Genomic DNA, 22,044 nt, shown 5'->3' with positions numbered 1-22,044 from the left:
CCCACACTGTTCTCTTGTGTGTGCGATGTTTTTGAAGCAGGTGCGGCAGCGTCCTTATTGCACCCGTGGATGTGTGGCCTAAAGGTTGCCTGAGAACTCGTGCACCGCAGTAACGCATGCAGTGTTGCTTTACTCTTCAAGAGAATACGGTGGCCGCAGAAATTAGCATAAGCTGAATGTATTGTGCTGGCGTAGCTGCAAAAGATACTACCGCTAAACATGTTGGTTTTGTCTTTAGTTTATATCATCTTGTAATTTTCTTTTGTTACAAGAATTTTACTTTTCTTTTCAAGGATATCCAACACAATCTAGGATGAGTCCCTATCTGGCCTCTCCTGAAATAATGTGTGATTCAATCCTAAAAGTCACACTCGTGGAAGTCACAGGCTGGATTAACATCGTCACTTCGAAGCTCAAGTAATACTAAAATATAAAACAGAAATAAGGCTTTACTTATGAAGTCTTTGTCAGAGTCATTATGTAAATGAACGATTGATATCTAGTTAGGAAAGGTACGTTTTCTTTTTTTCTCCTTTTTACCTCGTAGCCAATCTTTGTCCTTGATCTTCCTTGATTAATGGTTGCCAAAATGGGTTCACTTTTCATCATTGTGAAAAAAAAAGTGACAATAATGCGCAATCTCCTTGCACACATGATTAACTCTTTGTGTCATGGTTTATGCTATATGTTGTTAATTCACACCTAGACAAATTATGAAAAGGTATTCACCGATCTATACGGAGATTTTAATTACATTTTCATTACAGATTACGTGTTCTCAACATTTGTTTCGGAAGTATACTTGTTATCAATAGCATACAATAAAAAAGACTAGTGGTGTGCAGGTGTTGCAACATTCGGTATGTCAGACGTGTTAAATAGGTAGGCACATCCTTTTTGCACCAGATACCTATAATGTGCAGGAATAGTGGTGGCAATCTCCCCCAATGCTCTGTTTAGAATATCGTAGCTTCAGATGTGCTTATTTATATATTGTTCTGCTTACTGTTAGGTTTACTTTAGTTTATGCCTTCAAATTTTAGCCATTTCCTCACACGTACCGTATATAGAAAATGTTTGTTAATGGGTAACTAATAACAATTAATGGATTAGAAATATTGCATTTTATTATGTATTAGCTTTATGATAAGTAAATGAAAGCATGGTAAATAGTGCTTGATATTAGCTTGAATATGTTTAGTCGTTAACATCACTTGGATGGACCAGACAACTACATAAGATGTTACACTACAATTTTGACCACAAAACTATTGAAAACCTTACGAAGGGAATTAAACGTTCCAATCCGTCTCACTCACTGCTAAGGTGCGTTACTGTTAGCAGCCTCGTCAGACAATGGATAGGTGCAAAGGTGATGCTAGGCAGTACTATTATAGATAAATACTGCGATAAATGTTTCGTCTTTTCTTAACACTGAAAAGGATATTTTAAGTCATACTTCCAATTTTGCATAATCCTTCTGTATACTGTCTGGTGGCTGGTGCCTCAAGTGATTTTTTTTTATTATTTATCTTATTTTATTTATTTATTTATTTCTATTCTTTTTTTCACTTTTTATCACTTTGCCAGAGCCCCTCTTCAATGAAATATAGAAACATGAAATTAATAAAAGTGTAATTACATGAACGAACCAAGACCTCGCCTTTCTCTTTCATCTTTTCCCAATTTTATTTCATTTTCTTAAAGGCTCCAAAAAATATACAGCAAACACTAACAGATGACACAGAAGTATTACAGTAACAGGAGATCCGACATGGCAGTCTCTAAGGCAAAGTCGTGTATTAAAAAATTAGTTTTAATGGGCGACATATTAGAAGTCCCTAGAGAAACATATATATACACAGACTCAGGAAGGGAAGCAACACAACTCCAAATGTGTTGAATAAGAGAAGAAAAAAAAATCAGTAGAAGACGAGGAAATGATAAATGTATCCTGTTTGTGGAGTTTTCTCTTCTGTTGTTGTTTCCATGTATCAGAGCTGAAGATAGACACCAGATATTGAGAGAGAGAGAGAGAGAGAGAGAGAGAGAGAGAGAGAGAGTGTGTGTGTGTGTGTGTGTGTGTGTGTGTGTGTGTGTTTAGTAAAACCTAGCTGTCATAATTATATAGAGGCTTATTTAGACGAACGCTTTTTCATTTACTTGTTCATTTATTTTTTATCTTTATTGTTAATTTCTCCAAGATAGCCACTTGAAGATCTGAGTTTTCAAAGGAATAAGAACTGGACGATCGGACGAATTTACGTGATCGTGATATTACACCGTGTTTCCCTATTCATAATTCCAACATTTTTTTTTTTCGTTTTTATTTATTTTGCAGCTGTCACTGGTAAAAGCTGCCTTTGACGTGTACTATAGGCCGACCTTCTTCCTCTTCCCCTTCACACCCTCTGCCTCGTCCATCCTCCCCATCCGCCCTCTCTCTCTCTCTCTCTCTCTCTCTCTCTCTCTGTTGGAAGACAAGTATTAATTTCAATCTTTGCTTCAAGATTAACAAAACTATCGTGGGAGGTTATTTTGAATTCGAACAGCTAGACGTCCATTCAACGTGAAGTTCAATTTTATTTATTTATATTTTCTTTCGTGCAGAATGGGGAGAAAAGGACTGAGGAAGAATCGTAATGTACAAAAGGAAGCAGAACAGGAGAATACAGTAGCAAGGAATTGACGTAAAAAGCAATATAAAGTGAAAGAGATTACAATAAAAAGATGAAGCAGTTGAGCTTGTGCAAATCATATGCAATAATCTGCAGTGATATGTTATCATAACTAAGGATTAGAAGACCTAAGAAGCAATACAACGTAGAACAGGACACAAAGAAAAAGACGAAACAGTAGGTGACAGTTTGTGCCAATGATGTAACCTTATGTAATGTGTCGTCATAAGGAATTAACATCAACTGGATATAGCTTTCTGCTCTCCCTGCCTCACCAGGGTAAGTATCCTGTCATTACCCTTGGTGCGGCAAGGGAAGCAGGAAGCTATATCCAATTTATGTTAATTCCTTATGACAACACATTACATAATGTTACATCATAGGCACAAACTGTCACCGACTGCTTCATCTTTTCCTTGTGTCCTGTTCTGCGTTGCACTGTTCCTTAGGCTGTTAAATCTCACGAGTTTGATTGGTAAGGGGTCGATACGTGAGTTTGCAGCAAGTAGTTATTACTTGTAATTATTAGTAAGGTGTTCCATTCCTCGCCCGAAAGCAACTCTTGACGTAAGATTCATTTCCACTTCAACGAATTTGTCAGTTTTTCTAGGACAGTGGAGCATAGCAGGACAGATGAACTAACGTAATATCTGTGATCTATTATGTGTTAATGAACTATGTAGGATTGGCGGAATAAGTTTTCTTTATATAAGAAAGGAGAACAGGCCAAAGGCAACAAAAAATAAAAATAAAAAAAGGCCCACTCAGTTGCCAGTTCCCTTACAGGTCCGAAAGGGTTATCCAAAAGGCAGGGATTAATGTCTTAAAACCTTCCTCTTAAATGAAATCAAGTCATAGGAAGTTGGAAATACAGACAAAGGCAGGGATTTCCAGAGTTTACCACAGAAAGGTATGAGTGATTGAGAGTACTGGTTAACTCTTGCATCAGGGAGTTGGGCAGAATAGGGGTGAGAGGAAGAAGAAAGCCCGGGCCTGTGCAGTGAGGCAGCAGGAGGAAGGGATCGGCATGCTGTATAGCAAAATCAGAAGAGCAGTTAACATGAAAATAGAGGTAGAAGATAACAAGAGATGCAACATTCCGTCGGTGATAAAGAAGCTGAAGACAGTTTGTCAGAGGAGGGGAGTTGATGAGACGAAAAGCCTTTGATTCCACCCTATCTGATAGAACTGTGTGTGTGTGTGTGTGTGTGTGTGTGTGTGTGTGTGTGTGTGTGTGTTATGCAGGAAGGATACCAGCCAAGGGCAACCAAATCTTAAAAAAAAGGGCCCCACTTGAAATGCTGGTTCCCTTAAAGAGTAACAACGAATTAGCCAAAAAATAAGAAACAAATGTCTTGAAACCTCCCTCTTATAAGAAGTCAGGTCATAGGAAGATGGAAATACAGAAATGTCCCCAGGTCGGACTACTCTCTCGTTGGCGAGCCAAAATGTCTGGACACCTCCCTCAACTTTTTATTCTCATGAACTCCCCTCCGAGGGGAGTTCATGAGACGAAAAGTTTTTGATTCCACCCTATCTATAATAAAACTATGTTAGTGGAACCCCCCCAACCCCAAACATGCGAAGAGTACTCCATGCAGGAGCGGATAAGACCCTTTGTACAGGGTTAGCAGCTGGAGGAGCGAGAAAAACTGGCGGAGATGCCTCAAATCTTCTTCATAGAAGCTGTTTTAGTAAGAGATGGGATGTGAAGTTTCCAGTTAAGATAATGAGTAAAGGACAGACCGAGGATATTCAGTGTGGAAGAGGAAGACAGTTAAGTGTCATTGAAGAAGAAGGAATAGTTGTCTGGAAGGTTGTGCCGAGTTGATAGATGGAGGAATTGAGTTTTTGAGGCATTGAAAACTATAAATTTTCTCTGCCACAATCAGAAATCTTAGAAAGATCAGAAATCAGGCGTTCGATCTGTTCTACGTACGTAAAATATCAGTCGCAAATTGGCACGTACGTGTGAACCCGCCTTTAGATTGGAACGTAGGCATATAGATTTGAAATGTGTGGCTCTCGGCCCAGTCCGTGTTTTGATGATGACTACGGACTGATGGTGGCAGGTGATCATACCTCAGGCAGTACGTGAACAAATAAATGTTATCAGTTAAGATAAAATAAATGTTTAAATTTGCTAAGACAAATATACGTGTAATAAAAACGTTTCACCGAAGAATACCATAAACAAGAACCTTGTAGGTAGCTACTTTAGCAATACGTATGTGTAAAAAACGAGATAATTTATTTTAAGCTATTTATTTTCTTTTATTCTTCGAAACAACTAAGCTAGACACATCTAAATTTTTAAATACTGTTTATGAGTAATGTGAAGCTTTATATACCTTATGTGTATATATATATATATATATATATATATATATATATATATATATATATATATATATATATATATATATATCTACATAGTCTATATATATATATATATCTACATGATAGTATATAAGAGTGTGTGTGTGTGTGTGTGTGTCAACGAGAGCAACACATAACAACAGATCTGCAGCGGCACATATTTCCTGTATTTCCACCTCCCTCTCGGAGTGCCACATTCGTCTCTGAGGCCTTGTGGCACAATACGCAGTTGCCGATACTTCTTGTGCAGGGAAATATAAAACCTAAGTTAGATCACCGCCAGAGAGAAGAAAATATTGGCACGGATCAGCTGCCAGGCGGAGACATCAGGAGGGGGAAGGGCCAGTGGCGCACCATTGCCTCGTACTGGACGCTTATTTTGACACTTGTTACCACCTGTCACTCCCTTGCACCATATTGTTCCATCTTGCATCACCCTAGATAGGATTACCTGGTCCCGCCGCCGCCAAGAGAGGAGTGTGATGCCTGTCCTGGACCTGCCGCTAAGGTACGTGACTTCCCCCTTCTGTGCTTCACCCAATATCGTGGGCTGCTGTTTGGTGCTCACTCCCTTTCTTAGGTTGCTGCTCAGGTGACGGCTGGTGATGTTACATTACATTATCCCGGACTTACCTGATAATGTCTGTTGACAGGTATATGTACAAATATGTGACAGCTGGTTTAGTACATACTGCTTAATACATTGTAAATATATATATATATATATATATATATATATATATATATATATATATATATATATATATATATATATACTGTGCCAAATTGCTTCTTATTGGTCAGTCACATTAGAAACTTATGGAGAAGATTGAAAATTTTGTAGTGTCAAACTGTAAAATAAGGCCTTCTTCCCTTTCCCAACCAGCTGGATTTTTGGGCGAGTAAAACCAAAATGGACCAAATTTTGCAATTCCAGAAAAGTCCAAGTGGCTATATTTGGCTAAACTGGAAAATAAATCTCTATAAATCTCAAAGATGTTGATGGAATCTAAAAAAAACTAACTAAACCTAATCTGACCTAAACTACCGGTTGTGCTCTGCTCCGCTCAACCCCACCTAATCAGTTACAAATCCATAATAGACTGATAAAGGCTACTGGAATAATACCTACATGTATTAACACATACCAGAAGGGTAAGAGGAAGAGGAAGATTCATAAATTTCATGAAACCATAGCACAATAAAATTCTATGAATACCTTGTGTTCTATCATGTTGTTCTCTTTTTTACAGGTCAAGCAGTTTGGTGTATCCCTGGAGCCTTATGTCAGTGTGCCACCTAGGGTGTGAAAGAACAATATTACCACCTATACCATTATTAGCTTGTATATGAACTAGCTTACTCAATCAAGTGAAATCAATTTTACACACATCCTCCCACATAGTGGTACACACACAGTGACCGATTATTGCATAGTACAAAGTAAAGTTAATAAGCTGTAAATAAAAGAATTGCTTTCGTGTGTAAGAGAACAAATCTATTACATCAAAATGGCAGAGCAAATCAGTCAAGAAGTCTCAGTACCATTGTCTCCAGAAAAGACACAATCCAGCCCACAGCATCTCCCATGCAGTCCATTACCAGAGCCTTCACAGGGTAACCTTGTCATTCTCAAGGTATGTAGACTAATTGCTTAATTTTCCTTGCTTAGTTATAAAAACCAATATTGACTTTTTTTCTTTTGTAACTTTATACACATTGTTTATTTTCATATTATTTTCATATGTAATAGGGGAAAAACTGGCCAAGGGCAACAAAACCTAATAAACAAAAAGAGCCACAGTAGAAGATAGGAAGAAATGCAACATTGCAGCATGAGAAAGAGGCTAAAGATACCCAGTCACAGGAGAGGGGTTGACAGAGGAAAAGCTTTTGATTCCACCTTATGCAAGAGAGCAGTATGAGTAGAATCCCCTTATTACATGTGAAGAATACTCCTTATATTAGTGGGTAAGGCCCCAATATAGTGGTAACAGTGGGGTGGTCAGAAAAAAAATTGGCGGATATGACTCAGAATGTCAAATTTTATAAAAGCTATTTTAGCTACAGAAGATATGTGAAGTTTCCAGGTTAGATTATAAGTAGAGGATAGACTGAGGATGTTCATTGTAGAAGAGATGGATAGTTGAGTGTTATTGAAGAAGTGGGGGATAGTTGTCTGGAAGGTAGTGTCGAGTCAATAGATGGAAGAGTTGGGTTTTTGAGGAATTGAAGAATACTAGGTCTTCTCTGCCCCAATAAGAATTTTTAGAGAGATCAGATACCAGGTGTTCTTGGGCATCCCTGTGTGATCTGTTTAATTCCTGAAGGGTTGGGTATCTCTAAAAAGACATGAAAAAGTGTACAGGGAGTATCATATGCATAGCAGTGGATAGGACAAGATATTTGTTTTGAAGATTGTTAATTAGTAATATAAAGAGTGGGTAATAGGATAAAATCCTGAGGAACACCTCTGTTAATAAATCTAGGAGAAGAACAGTGGCCGTACACCACTTTAGCAATAGGATGGTCAGAGAGGAAACTTGAGATGATGCTGCAGAGAGAAGGATATAAAGTGTAGGAGTTTGGAGGTAAAAGCTTTTGATATATTTAAGTAACAGCAAAAATTTCATGAAAGTCTCCTAAAAGAGGATGACCAAGACTCCGTAAGGAAAGCCAAAAGATCACTGTTAGAGCAGCCTTGACTAAAGCCATTCTAGTGATCAGATAGAAAAATGTGAAGTGATAAATGTTAAGAATCTTCCTGTTAAGGATATATTTAAAAAATTTAGATAAGATGGAGATTAAAGTAACAGGGCAGTAATTTAAGTGATTGGGATGCTCAAACTTTTTGGGAACAAGCTTATTGTAGGGAATCCAGCAAGAAGGAAAGGTAGAAGTTGATAGACAGAATAGAAAGAGTTAGACCTTGCAGGGTGCAAGAACAAAGCCACAATTTCTGAGAGCAGTAGGAGGATCCTTCAGACTTCTGACAATTTAGGTCAGCGAGGGCATGGAAAACATCATTACAGAGAATTTTAGTCATATGAGGGAGGAGAGGGAGCAACAAGCCTAGAATCATCCAAGGTAAAGTTTTAGCAAAGGTTTGAAAGAAGAGTTCGGATTTAGAAACAGATGAGATGGAAGTGGTGCCATAATCATTATACAAAGGAGGAAAAGTAAAGTTATTGGAGATGTTTTTTGTCTGATGCCAGATCTCTGGAGGGGAGTTGGATCTTAAAAGATATTTACATTTTTCTATTAATGAAGAGGTTTTGGTAATGTAGAGAACAGACTTGTCATGATTCTGAACAGAAATACAAAGCGCTTGAAATTCAGGTGATGGAAGGCTCTAGTACCTTTTGTTGTCTACCTTTCTACAATGTATAGCATGAGAACAGGCTGTGTTAAACCAAGGTTGGGAAGGTTCAAGTCGAAGGAAAAAGTGAAGAATGTATGTTTCCATGGTAGACACCACCGCCTTTGTTATACACTCATTGCTTAAGAGATGGGTCTCTGACATGGAACCAGCAGTGATTCCAAGGAAAATCAGCATAATCCCCAAGTAGCAGAAGCAAAATGCCAGAGGAACCTCCATTTTAGAGGGTCTTGAGAAGGGATTGGAGAAATAAGACAAGATACAGATATGAGATTGTGATCAGAGGAATTCAGTGGAGAAGATAGCATATCAACATAAGTACAAGGTTTTGACTTTAGAAAAAGATCAAGGATGTTTGGCACATCTCTGAGACAGTCAGGAGTGGGTATGAGAGTGAGTGAAATCATTGCATATATAGATGCAGCATCCACCATTAGAACAAAAATGAGGATAGAGAAAGTAGGAGGGAATAGAAAAGGGGCTACTGTTAGTTATCTCAGACACCTGTGTTTCAGTAAGGAAAAGATGAGGTTTAGTAGAGGAGAGGTGGTGTTCTACAGATTTAAAATTAAATCTAAGACCACGTTTGTTGGCAAAATGAATGAAGAAAATTGATGGAGATGTCAGGATATTTAGAGTCAGTAGCTGAAGAGCAGTCCATACCTGTGGATATATATATATATATATATATATATATATATATATATATATATATATATATATATATATATATATATATATATATTTATATATATATATATATATTTTTTTTTTTTTTTTTTTTTTTTTACGGTGGAGGGAAGCTTGCCAAGGGCAATAAAATATTGCAAAATAAGGCCCACTTAAGCTGCAAGTTTCCAAAGAGATGACAAAAGAGTTAGCCAGAAAACAGGGACAAATGTCTTGAGACTTCCCTCTTAAAAGAAGTCAAGTCATAGGAAGATGGAAATACAGAAGCAGGCAGGGAGTTCCAGAGTTTACCAGAGAAAGATTAAGAATACTGGTTAACTCCTGCATTAGAGAGTTAGACAGAATAGGGGTGAGAGGAAGAAGAGAGACTTGTGCAGTGAGACCGTAGGAGGAGGGAAGGCTTCAATTGTGCCTACAGGCACACTTGAAGAGTGTGTGGGAAGCACTGTTCAGCTTCTGCCCATTAGTGGCACAGGCAATTTTATTTATAGTGGTACTCATATTAGGGCCATATCACCCCCAAAGCTCATCTTGGGTGTAACCACCTAGAACCTGGGTATCATGGTGACATGTAGGTAGCTTTAAACCACTCGACAAATGGCAAAGTGTTTAAGGCTGTATGTAGTGGGATTCGAACCTACGCATGGATGTCTGCCCGATCCCATGCTTACCACCTTATCCAATATGCCACTGCTTCCCTCACAGTCACCAAGATCACTAGAGTAGTTAGGATGAAAATATTGATAAAAGATAAAAAGATATGCAACATTTCACCAGTGAGAAAGATGCTAAAGTCAGTCAGTCAGAGGAGGGGAGTTGATGAGATGAAAAGCTTTTGATTCCACACTATCTAATAAAACTGTGTGAGTGGAACCCCCACAAACATGTGAAGAGTACTCCATACAAGGACAGCTAAGGTCCTTGTATAGAGTTAGCAGATGGAAGGGTGAGTAAAACTGGCAGAGACACTGCAGAACGCCTAACTTTATAGAAGCTGTTTTAGCAAGAGATGAAATGAGAAGTTTCCAGTTAAGATTATGAGTAGCTAAAGGCCAGAATCGAGAATATTTAGTGTGGAAGAGGGGGACAGTTGAGTGTCATTGAAGAAAAAGGGATAGTTGTCTGAAAAGGTTGTGTCGAGTTGATAGATGGAGGAATTGAGTTTTCGAGGCATTAAATACAATCAAGTTTTCTCTGTCCCAATCAAAAATCTTAGAGAGATCAGAAGTGTTCTGTGTCATCCCTGCATGATCTATTGACTTCCTGAAGGGTTGGTCATATCTGAAAGGACCTGGAAAGATATAGGGTAGTATCATCAGTGTAGGAGTGGATAGGGCAAGAAGTTTGGTTAAGATCATTAATGAATACACTTAACCCTCGGCTATCGTGCCCAATTGGGGCCGAAATAGCCGCGCCATAGCCGAAAACGCGATAGCCGAATTGATCTTGGCAGGAAGACGGTTTTGGCCAATGAGAGCTCAGATATCCCATGACGTCATGGCTGGGCGCACAATAGCAGGCATCTGAGGTTGCGATAATGAAATTTTAGCAGCTTTTCATGGGTGCGTGATAGCAATAAGACGCGATAGCTGGTCACGATAGCCGAGGGTTGACTGTAATAGAAAGAGGACACGACAAGCAGAGGAGTGTGGGCGGAGCTACACTATGTCACAACTGACTGTAGCCTGCCTGTGCTATGTTGTGTACCTATTCAAGGCGCGCCATGTACCACCTGACTTTTTTGCAATTTCCGCACACGGTACTTTCCGCACTCAGTATTTCCGCGCGCAGTATCTACACCTGCGTGTATATATATATATATATATATATATATATATATATATATATATATATATATATATATATATATATATATATATATATATATACAGTAGAGACCCATTACTCAAACTTAATTAATTCCGCTGTTCGAGTATCAAAAAGTTCGACTATTGATACCTATAAATCAGGTAATTTGTTATAATCATAGCAAAACCTCAAGTTTATAAAAATTTCTAAGTATTTTTTTTTATAATTTTTGTTCGTACATACTTTAAGTGAAGGCTGGTGATGGATAACTTAGAAGAGGAGGAAGAAGGGTTGGGAGGAGGAGGGAGGTCGTCAGAGTACAGATCACCATCCATGAAAATGTCTGGTGTGATGACTGAACACACTAGTGGAGGGATGTCACTCAATAGCACTTGCACTTTCACTAGATTTCTTATTTTCACCACCACTAAGCCTCTTTGGTGTTATTGTAAGTTTCTAAATGAAAAATTACCAATAGAATGCAGAAGAATGTGGTTTTTCGGAAGGATTTGATATGCGCACCATTATCTGGTATACTGGAATACCAATTTTTTTTTTACCGGTAATACGGTATCTGAACGGAACAATGGCGGCGGCAGGGAGGAAAAGGCCAGAGCTTTGTTTACAACCATGTGTGCAGCTATTTGATTACCAGATATTTCCAACACTAATAAGCCTTTGGTGTTAATGGAAGTTTATAAATGAAGAACTACAGACATAATGCATGAAAATGTTATTCTGAAGACCGCTGCAGCACAACTGGTGGAGGGAGGGAGGGAGAGGCCAAGGAGCCTTTGTTTACAATCACATGTGTGGATGTTCAACTATCAAGTATTAAATTGAATTTTTGCATTCGAGTATTGAAAAATTTGACTTTTAAGACGTTCAAGTATTGAGTCTCCACTGAATATATATATATATATATATATATATATATATATAATTTTTTTTATACATATAATCTGCTACTGCATTTTTTGTTCTTTCCCAAGGTATCTTAATGATTTCAAACCAGCTTGCATGTCAGATATTTCTTATTGTCTTTTAGTCTTTTCCTTATTTCAATTTTGCATCTTGTGGGTAAAATTCTAGTTTCTGCCCATACTCCCCCTTCCACCCCCCAACAAGCTTGGGGACAGGTGGGAATGCGGGGTTTGGGTGGGGTATATGAAATGCGTCGGAAATGCGTATTTTTTGCGCAAAATGGAAAAAAAAATCCAATTGAAAAGTCTACGGGATTTTCATTACAAGTTTCATGATTTGACGCCAACAACAAGCCACGGAGCTCCACCACACTCGGAAATGAGCAGTACACTGACTTGCATTTGTTTATAGCTGGGGTTTGTGGGTAACTGGTGAATAGGATTCTTATTGTGTCTATAGTTTTTTGTCCAATGACGTGCCACCACCTCTTAACACCACGAGCTGCGCCAATGGGAATTTGCTATATGTATTCGTAGGCGGGGCACAGCTGGGCAGACAGGTGGACAGAGACATCTGTGTGCGCAGTTCAGCCATGGCCACCAGTGACATTAGTTGTAAAGGTTGCGAATTTGATTACTGGGAAATCATCGCTCCTGCAATGCAAGTCAGTGTACAATCGAGAAGAGGACCAGCCAGGACCTTCATCCTTTCGTTAAGGTATTGTGAGGAGGGGTATTGGTAGAGGTAGGGCATATTGTGTGAAGCTATAAGAGAACTGGTGTGGGGGGGAAGGAAGCTGCCCCAAAGCAAGGATACGGTAGGTTAGGTTTGTTAGGGTTAGGTTAGTGTTGTAGGGGTCCGGGGGCGCAGCCCCCCGCCTAGGTTAGGTTAGGTTTATGTTAGGGTTAGGTTAGTGATGTAGGGGGAGGTCCGGGGGCACAGCCCTCCCCGTTTAGGTTAGGTTACGTTATGTTAGGTTTATGTTAGGATTAGTGTTGTAGGGGGGGTCCGGGGGGACACAGGCCCCTTGGCTAGGTTAGGTTACGTTAGGTTAGGTCCATGTTAGGGTTAGGTTAGTGTAGTAGGGGGGGGCGCAGGCCCCCTGGTTAGGTTAAGTTACATTAGGTTAGGTTTGTTAGGGTTAGGTTAGTGTAGGGGGGAGGTTTATGTAAAACTTCCCTATATTTAGGGATATTTTCGAACATTTGGGGAAATTTCCTTAGATTTTTCAAAGTCCATATATCACTCAAATATGCCTCGCCCCCCTAAAACCCCCGATTCCCCACAGGCCCCCAAGCTTGCTGGGACTGGGAAGGGATAATTTCAGTGAAAATTATTCATGAATTCTTTAATTTTTTTTTCTTGAAAACGGCAGTTTTTGTCCTTAGAATTTTTTGGACCCCCATATTTCGCGTATTTTGGCTTCCCCCCAAAAAATCCCCAATTGCCCACAGGCCCCCAAGCTTATTGGAAGGGTTAGGGGGGGTGTGGGTAGAGAATAGGGGGACTTATGTATTGTAAAGAATTACCAAAATGAGTAAAATTAGGAAACTTGTAATGAAAATTCTGTAGACTTTTAATGGGAATTTTTCCATTTTATGCAAAAAATACGTATTTCTGACGCATTTCATGTACCCCACCCAAAACCCCGCATTCCCACCTGTCCCCAAGCTTGTTGGGGGGTGGAAGGGGGAGTATGGGCAGAAATTAGAATTTTACCTATTGTTTTGTAAACCTTTCCTTATGCCTCTCTACATGTATTATGACTTTTAAATCAGTGTCTTGGTTTTACGTGTGTGTGTGCTCTTTATTACCTCTCACATCCATGGAATTCACCATTGCTTCTTTGTGGTTTTCACATTTTTTTCTTTTGACCTATTTACTGCAATAGTTAACAGTTCTTTTTTTTTTCCAGTTCTTTTCTATCTTTGCAGTAGCTACTATCTGCTCAATTTTTTTCCACAGTCATCATCTGTTTTCCTTTTCTGTCTTATATAACTTGTTTTACATCCCTTTTATGTTTGTTATGATAACTTTTCCTCTTTATGTCTGGTATATTCCTCTGAATTTTATGCATATGGTCCTTTTCCTCCATATACATGTGAGAATTTTATTTTTTATTCTGTATATTTTGATTCTTCTTTTGTCTGTCACATTGTGACATATAGTGAGCATTAATCTTATTGCTTCACAGAACATGTTAGTGAGTCCTAGTGATGATGTTTTTGATCAGCTGCGGTTACACCTCCAGGAGAAGATATGTGATGGCAATGGGGAGATGTTATTTGATGTTGGTGTTGGAGCAGGTTAGTGACCGAATCTGTTTTTATCCTATAATGATAAAATTTCCTTAAGGGCAATAAGACATTCTAGTAGCCACACTATTACATGTAGCTATTGTTTGCATGTCTTGTTTATTGAAGTGCTCTTAAAGTATAGAAGCTCCTCTGATACTATATAAAAAAAGTTGAAGTCAGATTGACTTACTGATATTATGACTTTTCAGATGACTCAGTGTATGGCCTTCCTGAGGATGAATATGCAGCATCTGTGGCAACTCTTAGGTCTTTGGCAGACACCCTGGAAGCAGATTGTGTATTACTGAGAGAGAAAAAATCAAAGGCTGGGACACAGGGGCAGTTTTTGGTGCGTCGGAAAGCAGATTCTAATGATTTTATGGAAGTTAGGTGAGATTGGTACTGGTGTAATGCATCTTTTTTTAAATGTAAATGTAGTGTATTGCTGAATTATGCAAATGGTATTTATTTCAGACCAACATATCGCAAACTTTCCAAGATTTATTTCACTATACTTGGTACATATGCAGTAGAGTGGGAAAACACAATTATTATTATATTTTTTTTTTTTAGCAAGGAGAGACATGACATAAAGCAGTTTGAGTTACCTTTTATTTTTTTTATTTATTTTTTTTTATTTATTCATTTATTTATTTTTTTTATGAAACAAAACTCTTGTTTAGCCAAGAAGCTGAGGATTGTGAAAGTGCATGTCAGAAGAGTTTGTAGATATCACAGTTGACTTGAGTGATAGACTAAAATTCAGAATAGATTCATGTATCATTGGTATATTATTCTATACTGCTGATGAAGAGAGGGGAAGAAATACCTATACTCAGTTACAAATATGAGATATTTCATAGAACATAAGAACAAAGGAATATAAGATAATCTACATACATCTATCTGGCCAACATGAAAGAGTCCCTGTACATTTCCATATAATGTGAGAGGGTTGCTTTTGATATTAACATCCATCTTCGAGTTATTTTTTAAGCTGGTTGGTTTACTACATTTTTTAAGTTTCTTCACATTTTTCTCATTCTCTTCTCTACTGTTTGTAAATTCAGGGTAGCTGTGGTGGGCAATGTAGATGCAGGCAAGTCCACGCTCTTGGGTGTTCTCACTCATGGAGAGCTTGACAATGGCCGTGGCACTGCCCGCATGAAGCTCTTCAGACACAAGCATGAGATGGAGACTGGCCGAACTTCCTCAGTTGGGAATGATATCCTAGGATTTGATAGTCAAGGTGAGAGTAGAGTGCTAACTTAAAACTCAACTTCGTTACCATTTAGGAATTTATTAAATCTAATCTTCGTTTGTGGCTGATAACATTATTATTAAGTCATCAGATAATGTGACTGAAAGAAAGCATTACTGGTAAACCCATAATCCATTTGTTTGGTCAAACCATTAGAGTTGAAGATATATTATTTTTATTTGTTATAAAACTTCAGCTGTTTAAAACCATGCAAAAATGTAAGCAGCATATCATGTGAGATGTAGATTATTCAATAGTTACACTTTTCTTATTCTCCAAGTAGTAATAAGGATCCACAGGTGTAGTGTTGAATTGCTTCCTTCCTATGCACTGTGAATATGTCTGTGGCATCCTCCTCATGTTGGGTGTGCTTTTATGTATTCATAGCATGAGATGACAGCAAGTTTAAAAAATGCTGGCTTGGGTTTGATATCATTGTAATGTTTCATTTTAACAAACCTTACAGCATTTTGTTGTTTTTATAACATCATCATAAATCAATATTAGTTACTTGGGTTTCTTGTGATCCCATTTTCACAGCATGATTCGTAGTGGCTCTCTTTTGAGCCAGTCCACTGCTAACATGACAGTCCTGTCAAAAATATATATGGTGTCTGATTTTTTTTTTTTTTTCAGCTATTGGAAAATGTATATTTTGCACAATGAATATTCAATATGAATAAGTAAAAGTGAAGATTTTTCTCATGATTTTTTTTATTTTATAATTATTTTTTTATTCTATAATTTTAAAAATACTGTATTCTCTGCTAATTTTTTTGTATATTTTTTGTATTTTTTATTGATTTGTGACAGCTTACAGTACTTTATAAAAATCTTTAGTGTAAAGTTACTATATGATTTTTTTATATGATCTGAAAGTATTATTCAACAAGCTATCCACAATTTTGCACTTTTATGCTATGCTAAAATTTTTCTGCTACAGTTTGTTATCTCTAACATGCATTCCAAATTTCTGCTTGAAACTAGATATAATAACATGAATTTCACTGTCTGTCATTTAAAATTTAAGCCCAGAAACATTTTTATTTTTATTAAGATTTTCCAACTGAATTTTCCTTCTATTTGTATTTCCATGGTCATTATTTAGCTCTTTTTAGGCCCATAGTTTGTTACTGAGATCATTACCTGCCCACAGGCAAAGTAGTAAACAAACCTGACCATGGACATCTGGACTGGGTGAAGATCTGTGAGGCATCCAGCAAGGTCATCACATTCATTGATCTGGCAGGCCACGAACGTTACCTCAAGACTACAGTGTTTGGCATGACAGGACACCTCCCAGACTTTACTATGCTCATGGTTTGTTAATTTACTTAACTTTTAAAAGATTAGCATTGATTACCCTCTTTATAAGTTATATTCATTCGGGTCACCAAAATTCCAGACTTTATTATGCTCATGGTTTGTTAATTTACTTAACTCTTAAGAGATTAGCATTATAAGTTATACTCATCCAGGTCACCAAAAATACAATTTTTTTTTTATCCCCACATAACTCAAAGTGATTACAAAAAATGAAAAGAAGTACTTAGTTTGAAATTGTTATTTTTAAATATTCCACTGGGGCTTTGAATTTGGCTTGCTCAGTGATGCTGCCAGATGGATGATTTTGGAGCAAGATATTTTTTTAATCTGCTAGAAGTATGTGAGTATAATGGATGCTTATTAATTTGCTGATCAAATACATAATCAGATCAGCATCACTATCATCAATGCTGAATCACTGGTTTGATCAACAATATCTTCTACCAAGGATAATTGCTTATTAATTTCAATGGAAGTTAGAGGGCAGAGGGCCTGCCATTGTGACTCTGAGCCAGAGACAATTTTGGGGCCCAGTTAGTGCCAAGGTGGGGCAGCAGGAAGTGGTGGTGAGTCGGGAAGAAAGGCAGAAAACTGTGATATATGCTAGACACTTCAAAGAACATAATTAGTGTAGCTAGAGGGAATTTCAAATGCATAGGGAGCAAGAAAGGGACAAATGTACTTGTACATGATTGACCACAGATAGTAACCACGTTTTTCACGTACATATGCATAGTTAACATCTTTTGGATTAAAGATGATTTGTATTAATTCATTGTGTACAGATTTTCAGCTTAGCTTTTGCACTGTCTTATTATTTACTTTCATATAGCTTTATCTTAATCTTGGATGTTCATTTTGTACACCATTTTTATTTCTTTCCTAGTGGTTAAATCGCCAAAGTGTTCATTGCTGATGCAAAAATGTGGTTATAGTAATTATCTAAAATAGATATAATGGTAAAATACATGTAATAAAAAGTAATTGGTTGTCTTAATAGCAGCAAAATCTTGTGTTAAACATGAACTTCCCATTGTAGGTGGGTGCCAATGCCGGTGTGGTAGGCATGACCAAGGAGCACCTGGGATTAGCACTGGCCCTCAATGTACCTGTGTTTGTCATTGTCACCAAGATAGATATGTGCCCTCCTAATGTGCTCCAGGACACACTGAAGCTCCTGCACAAAATTCTCAAGAGTGCTGGGTGCAGGAAGGTGCCTCTGCTGGTTCGAAATCCAGAGGATGTAGTTGTTTCTGCTACTAACTTTGTATCTGAGAGGTAAGGAGGCTGAATGATATTTAAATGAGAAGTTTTTTTTTAAAGAAATATTGAAAATAATTAGCACAGATGCATTATAGATGGAGAAACAAATTATTAGAGTTGCCAGATGTTGATTTTCATTGGTGCATATGTACTTATGTAACTATGCACCTGCACATCCAAAGTAGTGTTGCCAGCACCACCCAGTCATAAATAAATTATGACAGCACAGAATTCCTTTTGTAATTTTAATATCAAGAAAGAAGAAAGTCTTGTGCTTCAAGGCTGCAGGAGAGGAGGCATGCTGTTAGCTAGACAAGACCAGTAGCATGAAAATATTGGTAAAAGATAGCAAGAGATTTAGTGGTGGAATGTTTGTTCTTTGTCAGTATTACCACAGTGAAATATGGGTGGAGAAGGGTTCTCCTGTGGTTCGAGGGAGATACAAGTACTAGTGACCTCAGTGCAACACATGAGAGACAGTTTAACGGCAACTATGGACTCACTCCTTCTGGTGGCCAAAATGCTTACCCATCAGTGGATATGGCATTGTCAGTGCTACAGATATAGAAGATCTCATTGAAGTCTTGAGGTAGCATGCATGATGCTGACAGGTAAACAATTGATACATGTCAGAGCAACATGAAACTTTCAAAGAATTTAGAACTAAGCACTAAACTCAAGAATCATGATTAAGTCAGAGAGTGCATAACTTGAAAGGTTGGTGTAGGGAAATCACAGTTGTATATAATTGTCATTTTTCTACCACTGCTTTCAGATTTTCACATACAAGATAATTTATATATCTCTGTATGTTATAAGAATTGACTGCATGAAGGATTTAAGTCCAGGAGTTACTATTTTCTAAATGCATAAGATATATTCGTATTGGCAGCTCTTTTCAATAATTTCTTTGAAATTTTCAGGTTATGCCCAATTTTTCAAGTTTCCAATGTGTCAGGAGAGAATCTGGACCTGCTGACGATGTTTCTGAATTTGCTGTCATCAAGGACACCACAGAATGACAATGACCCAGCACAGTTTCAGATTGATGACACATACCAAGTTCCTGTGAGTTGAATGCCTTAGAGTTTATCGTAAAGTTTAAGTCCTAAAGCATACTGTATACTATTATAGGGAGGCGGTGGCCTTGTGGATAAGGTGATGAGCATGGGATTTGGGAGACGTCCACGCGTGGGTACAAATCCCACCAAGTACGACCTTGAAACTTTGCCATTTGTCGATTGGTTTAAAGTTACTTACATGTCACCATGATACCCAAGTTCTAGGTGGTTACACCAAAGATGCACTTGGGTGGTGATATGGGCCCTAATATGGGTACCACTATAAATAAAGTTGCCTGCGCCTCTAATGGGTAGAAGCTTAACAGCGTTTCCAGTACTCTTCAAGTTACCTTCAGGTGCTATAGGCCAGGACAAAAAAAAATTGTAACTGGCCTAAACCCTCGCAAATCATATGGACCTGATGGGGTCCTTCCTACCGTTCTCAAAAACTGTGCTTCTGTGCTTGCACCTTGCGTGGCCAAACTCTTCCAACTCTGTCTATCGACTTAACCTACTTTTCCTTGCTGGAAGTTTGCCTACATTCAGCCTGTTCCTAAAAAGGGTAATCATTCTAATTCCTCAAACTACCACCCTATAGCTTTAATCTCTCGCTTGGCTAAAGTTTTTGAATCTATCCTCAATAGGAAGATTTTTAAACATCTGTCACTTCACAATCTTCTATCTGATCGCCAGTATGGCTTCTGTCAGGATTGGTCTACTGGTGATCTTCTGGCTTTCCTTACTGAGTCTTGGTCATCCTGTTTTAGAGATTTCAGTGAAACTTTTGCTGTTGCATTAGATATATCATAAGCTTTTGATAGAGTCTGGCACAAAGCTTTGATCTCAAAGCTACCCTCCTATGGCTTCTATCCTTCTCTCAGCTACTTTATGTCAAGAGTCCTTTCCGACCATTCTATTGCTGCTGTGGTAGACGGCCACTGTTCTTTTCCTAAATTTATTAACAGGGGTGTTCCTCAGGCTTTTGTCATGTCACCCACTCTCTTCGTATTATTTGGTAATGTTCTTAACCAAACTTCTTGCCCTCTCCACTCTTACACTGATGATATCACCCTACACTTTTCTACATCTTTTTAGATGACTAACCCTTCAGGAAGTCAACAAGTCATAGGGATGCCACAGAACACCTAACTTCCAATCTTTCTAAGATTTCTGATTGGAGCAAAGAAAACTTAGTAGTAATCAATGCCTCAAAAATTCAATTGTTTTATATATCATTTCAACACAACTTTCCAGACAACTATCCCCTTTTCTTAAATGACACTTAACTGTCCCGCTCTTCCTCACTGGATACCCTCGGCCTATCCTTGGCTCATAATCTAAACTGGAAATTTCACATCTCATCTCTTGCTAAAACAGCATCTGTGAAGTTAGGGGTTCTGAGGCATCTCACCAGTTTTTTCATCCCTGCAACTGGTAACTCTGTACAAGGGCCTTATCCATCTTTGTGTGGAGTACTCTTTACATGTTTAGGGGGATTCCACTCACACAACCCTATTAGATAGGGTTATTTTCATGCTAACTGCTCTTTTGATCTTGCTAACTGCATACCTTCCATCCTCCTATAGTCTTGCTGCACAAGGCTTTCCTCTTCCTCTTCCCCCTATTCTCTCCAACTCTCAAATGCATCAATTTAGGGGGATGTCTCATGGGGGACTGTTTCAAATTATCATTTTTCATTTTATGCCATTTCCATCAAGTTTAAAGTTTTTAATCTAACAGAAAAAAGGCCTCCTGGCATTGAAAGTCGTCCTTTTCCCTTTAAAACCCACTTTTAAAGGGACGAAAACACATGCGTTAGCCCTTTAAATTCGTCTCCTAGAGAAAAAAAATTTTTGCGGTTTCTTCGTCTTTAAAAAAAAAAATTGTTCTTTTTTTTAGGATTAGTTTAGTTATTGGTATGAAGAAAACATTTTCTTTTAACTTTGATGGGAGCAACACTAAGATTTAAGGATAACACATACGATCAAGACAGACGCTTACTAAAGTAAATGAACAATAATTGTTCAGTGAAAATTCTTTATTTTCTATCTTTTCTGATATGCTACTGAAGATTTTAGCATAGAAATGAAGAATACACAAGCTTCTTTCATCTGTAGAGGCACGGAAAGTGTAGAGAAAGACCGATTAGCGATCTCTTCCTGAAATGTATTACCCTCATCTTCTGAAATACTAAAGCTGGAACAGCCATTTTTTTAGGGTTAGTTGGCCCCATGACAGGGATGATCTGTACTAGATTTAAAATATTTTATTTTTATTTTCCCAAAAAATTGAAAAATTAAGAAAAAAAAATCAAAATTCTAAAATGTCAAAGTTATAAAGAAATGGTTGAATAATAAGGCTAAATAAATTAGAACACTCTTATGTTTCATACTGAGAAAAAGTAGGTTTGTAAGTTATAATGGGGACCAATGGAGTTAGACATCCCCCTCTCAATCTCAATCTTTCATACCTTTCTCTGGTAAACTCTGGAATCTTTGCCTGTGTCTGTATTTTCAACTTCCTATGACTTGACTTCATTCAAGAGAGAGGTTTCAAGACATTTGTCCCTGTCCTTTGGCTATCAGCTCTGTAAGGAAACTGGCAGCTGAGTGGGCATTTTCGTTTATCTTTTTGTTGCCCTTGGCCAGTCCTCCCCTCTTACATGAGAGAGAAAAAAAAAAAAAAAAAAAAAAAACTCCTGGCTGTTATTTTGGTACTTAACCAAACCAAGGAAAAGACTCAGTAAAGAGGATGAGGGTATGAATTTATACAAAGCACATGAGTTGTAGATTCAATGATGCTATCTCTAGTATTAGTATATATATTTTTTTCAAGTAATGTTGGCTTCATTTGTTTAAGGGTTGAATACATATATGCAGGGTAACCTCACATCTGGTGAATACAGTAGTCTGAAAATATCACACCAGATTCAAAATTGCCTGATTTGCACTAAGCTTTAAATAGAGAAAAATTAACT

At 37.8% G+C, this 22,044-nt stretch overlaps 1 protein-coding gene across 4 annotated transcripts in view; it reads left to right on the top strand.

Moving 5' to 3' along the window:
- The first annotated feature begins 5,163 nt into the window (after positions 1-5,163).
- Positions 5,164-22,044, top strand: part of LOC123504593 (GTP-binding protein 1-like) — a 46,836-nt gene continuing 29,955 nt past the window's right edge. For 3 of the 4 annotated variants that reach the window (XM_045255242.1, XM_045255241.1, XM_045255244.1), the window contains exons 1-8: positions 5,164-5,565; positions 6,311-6,694; positions 14,054-14,165; positions 14,366-14,546; positions 15,227-15,405; positions 16,574-16,737; positions 17,783-18,021; positions 18,930-19,074. In XM_045255242.1, coding sequence (XP_045111177.1) covers positions 6,569-6,694; positions 14,054-14,165; positions 14,366-14,546; positions 15,227-15,405; positions 16,574-16,737; positions 17,783-18,021; positions 18,930-19,074 — 1,146 coding nt within the window. In that variant the 5' untranslated portion in view covers positions 5,164-5,565; positions 6,311-6,568. Of the gene's footprint in view, positions 5,566-6,310; positions 6,695-12,535; positions 12,577-14,053; positions 14,166-14,365; positions 14,547-15,226; positions 15,406-16,573; positions 16,738-17,782; positions 18,022-18,929; positions 19,075-22,044 lie in introns of those variants that run through there. The other variant, XM_045255243.1, reaches the window with a different exon arrangement.

Source organism: Portunus trituberculatus, chromosome 16 (genome assembly GCF_017591435.1).
Source record: "Portunus trituberculatus isolate SZX2019 chromosome 16, ASM1759143v1, whole genome shotgun sequence".
Classification (NCBI taxonomy): domain Eukaryota; kingdom Metazoa; phylum Arthropoda; class Malacostraca; order Decapoda; family Portunidae; genus Portunus; species Portunus trituberculatus.
The sequence above is the reverse complement of the archived record's forward strand: the minus strand, read 5'-3'. Positions and strand labels throughout refer to the sequence as shown.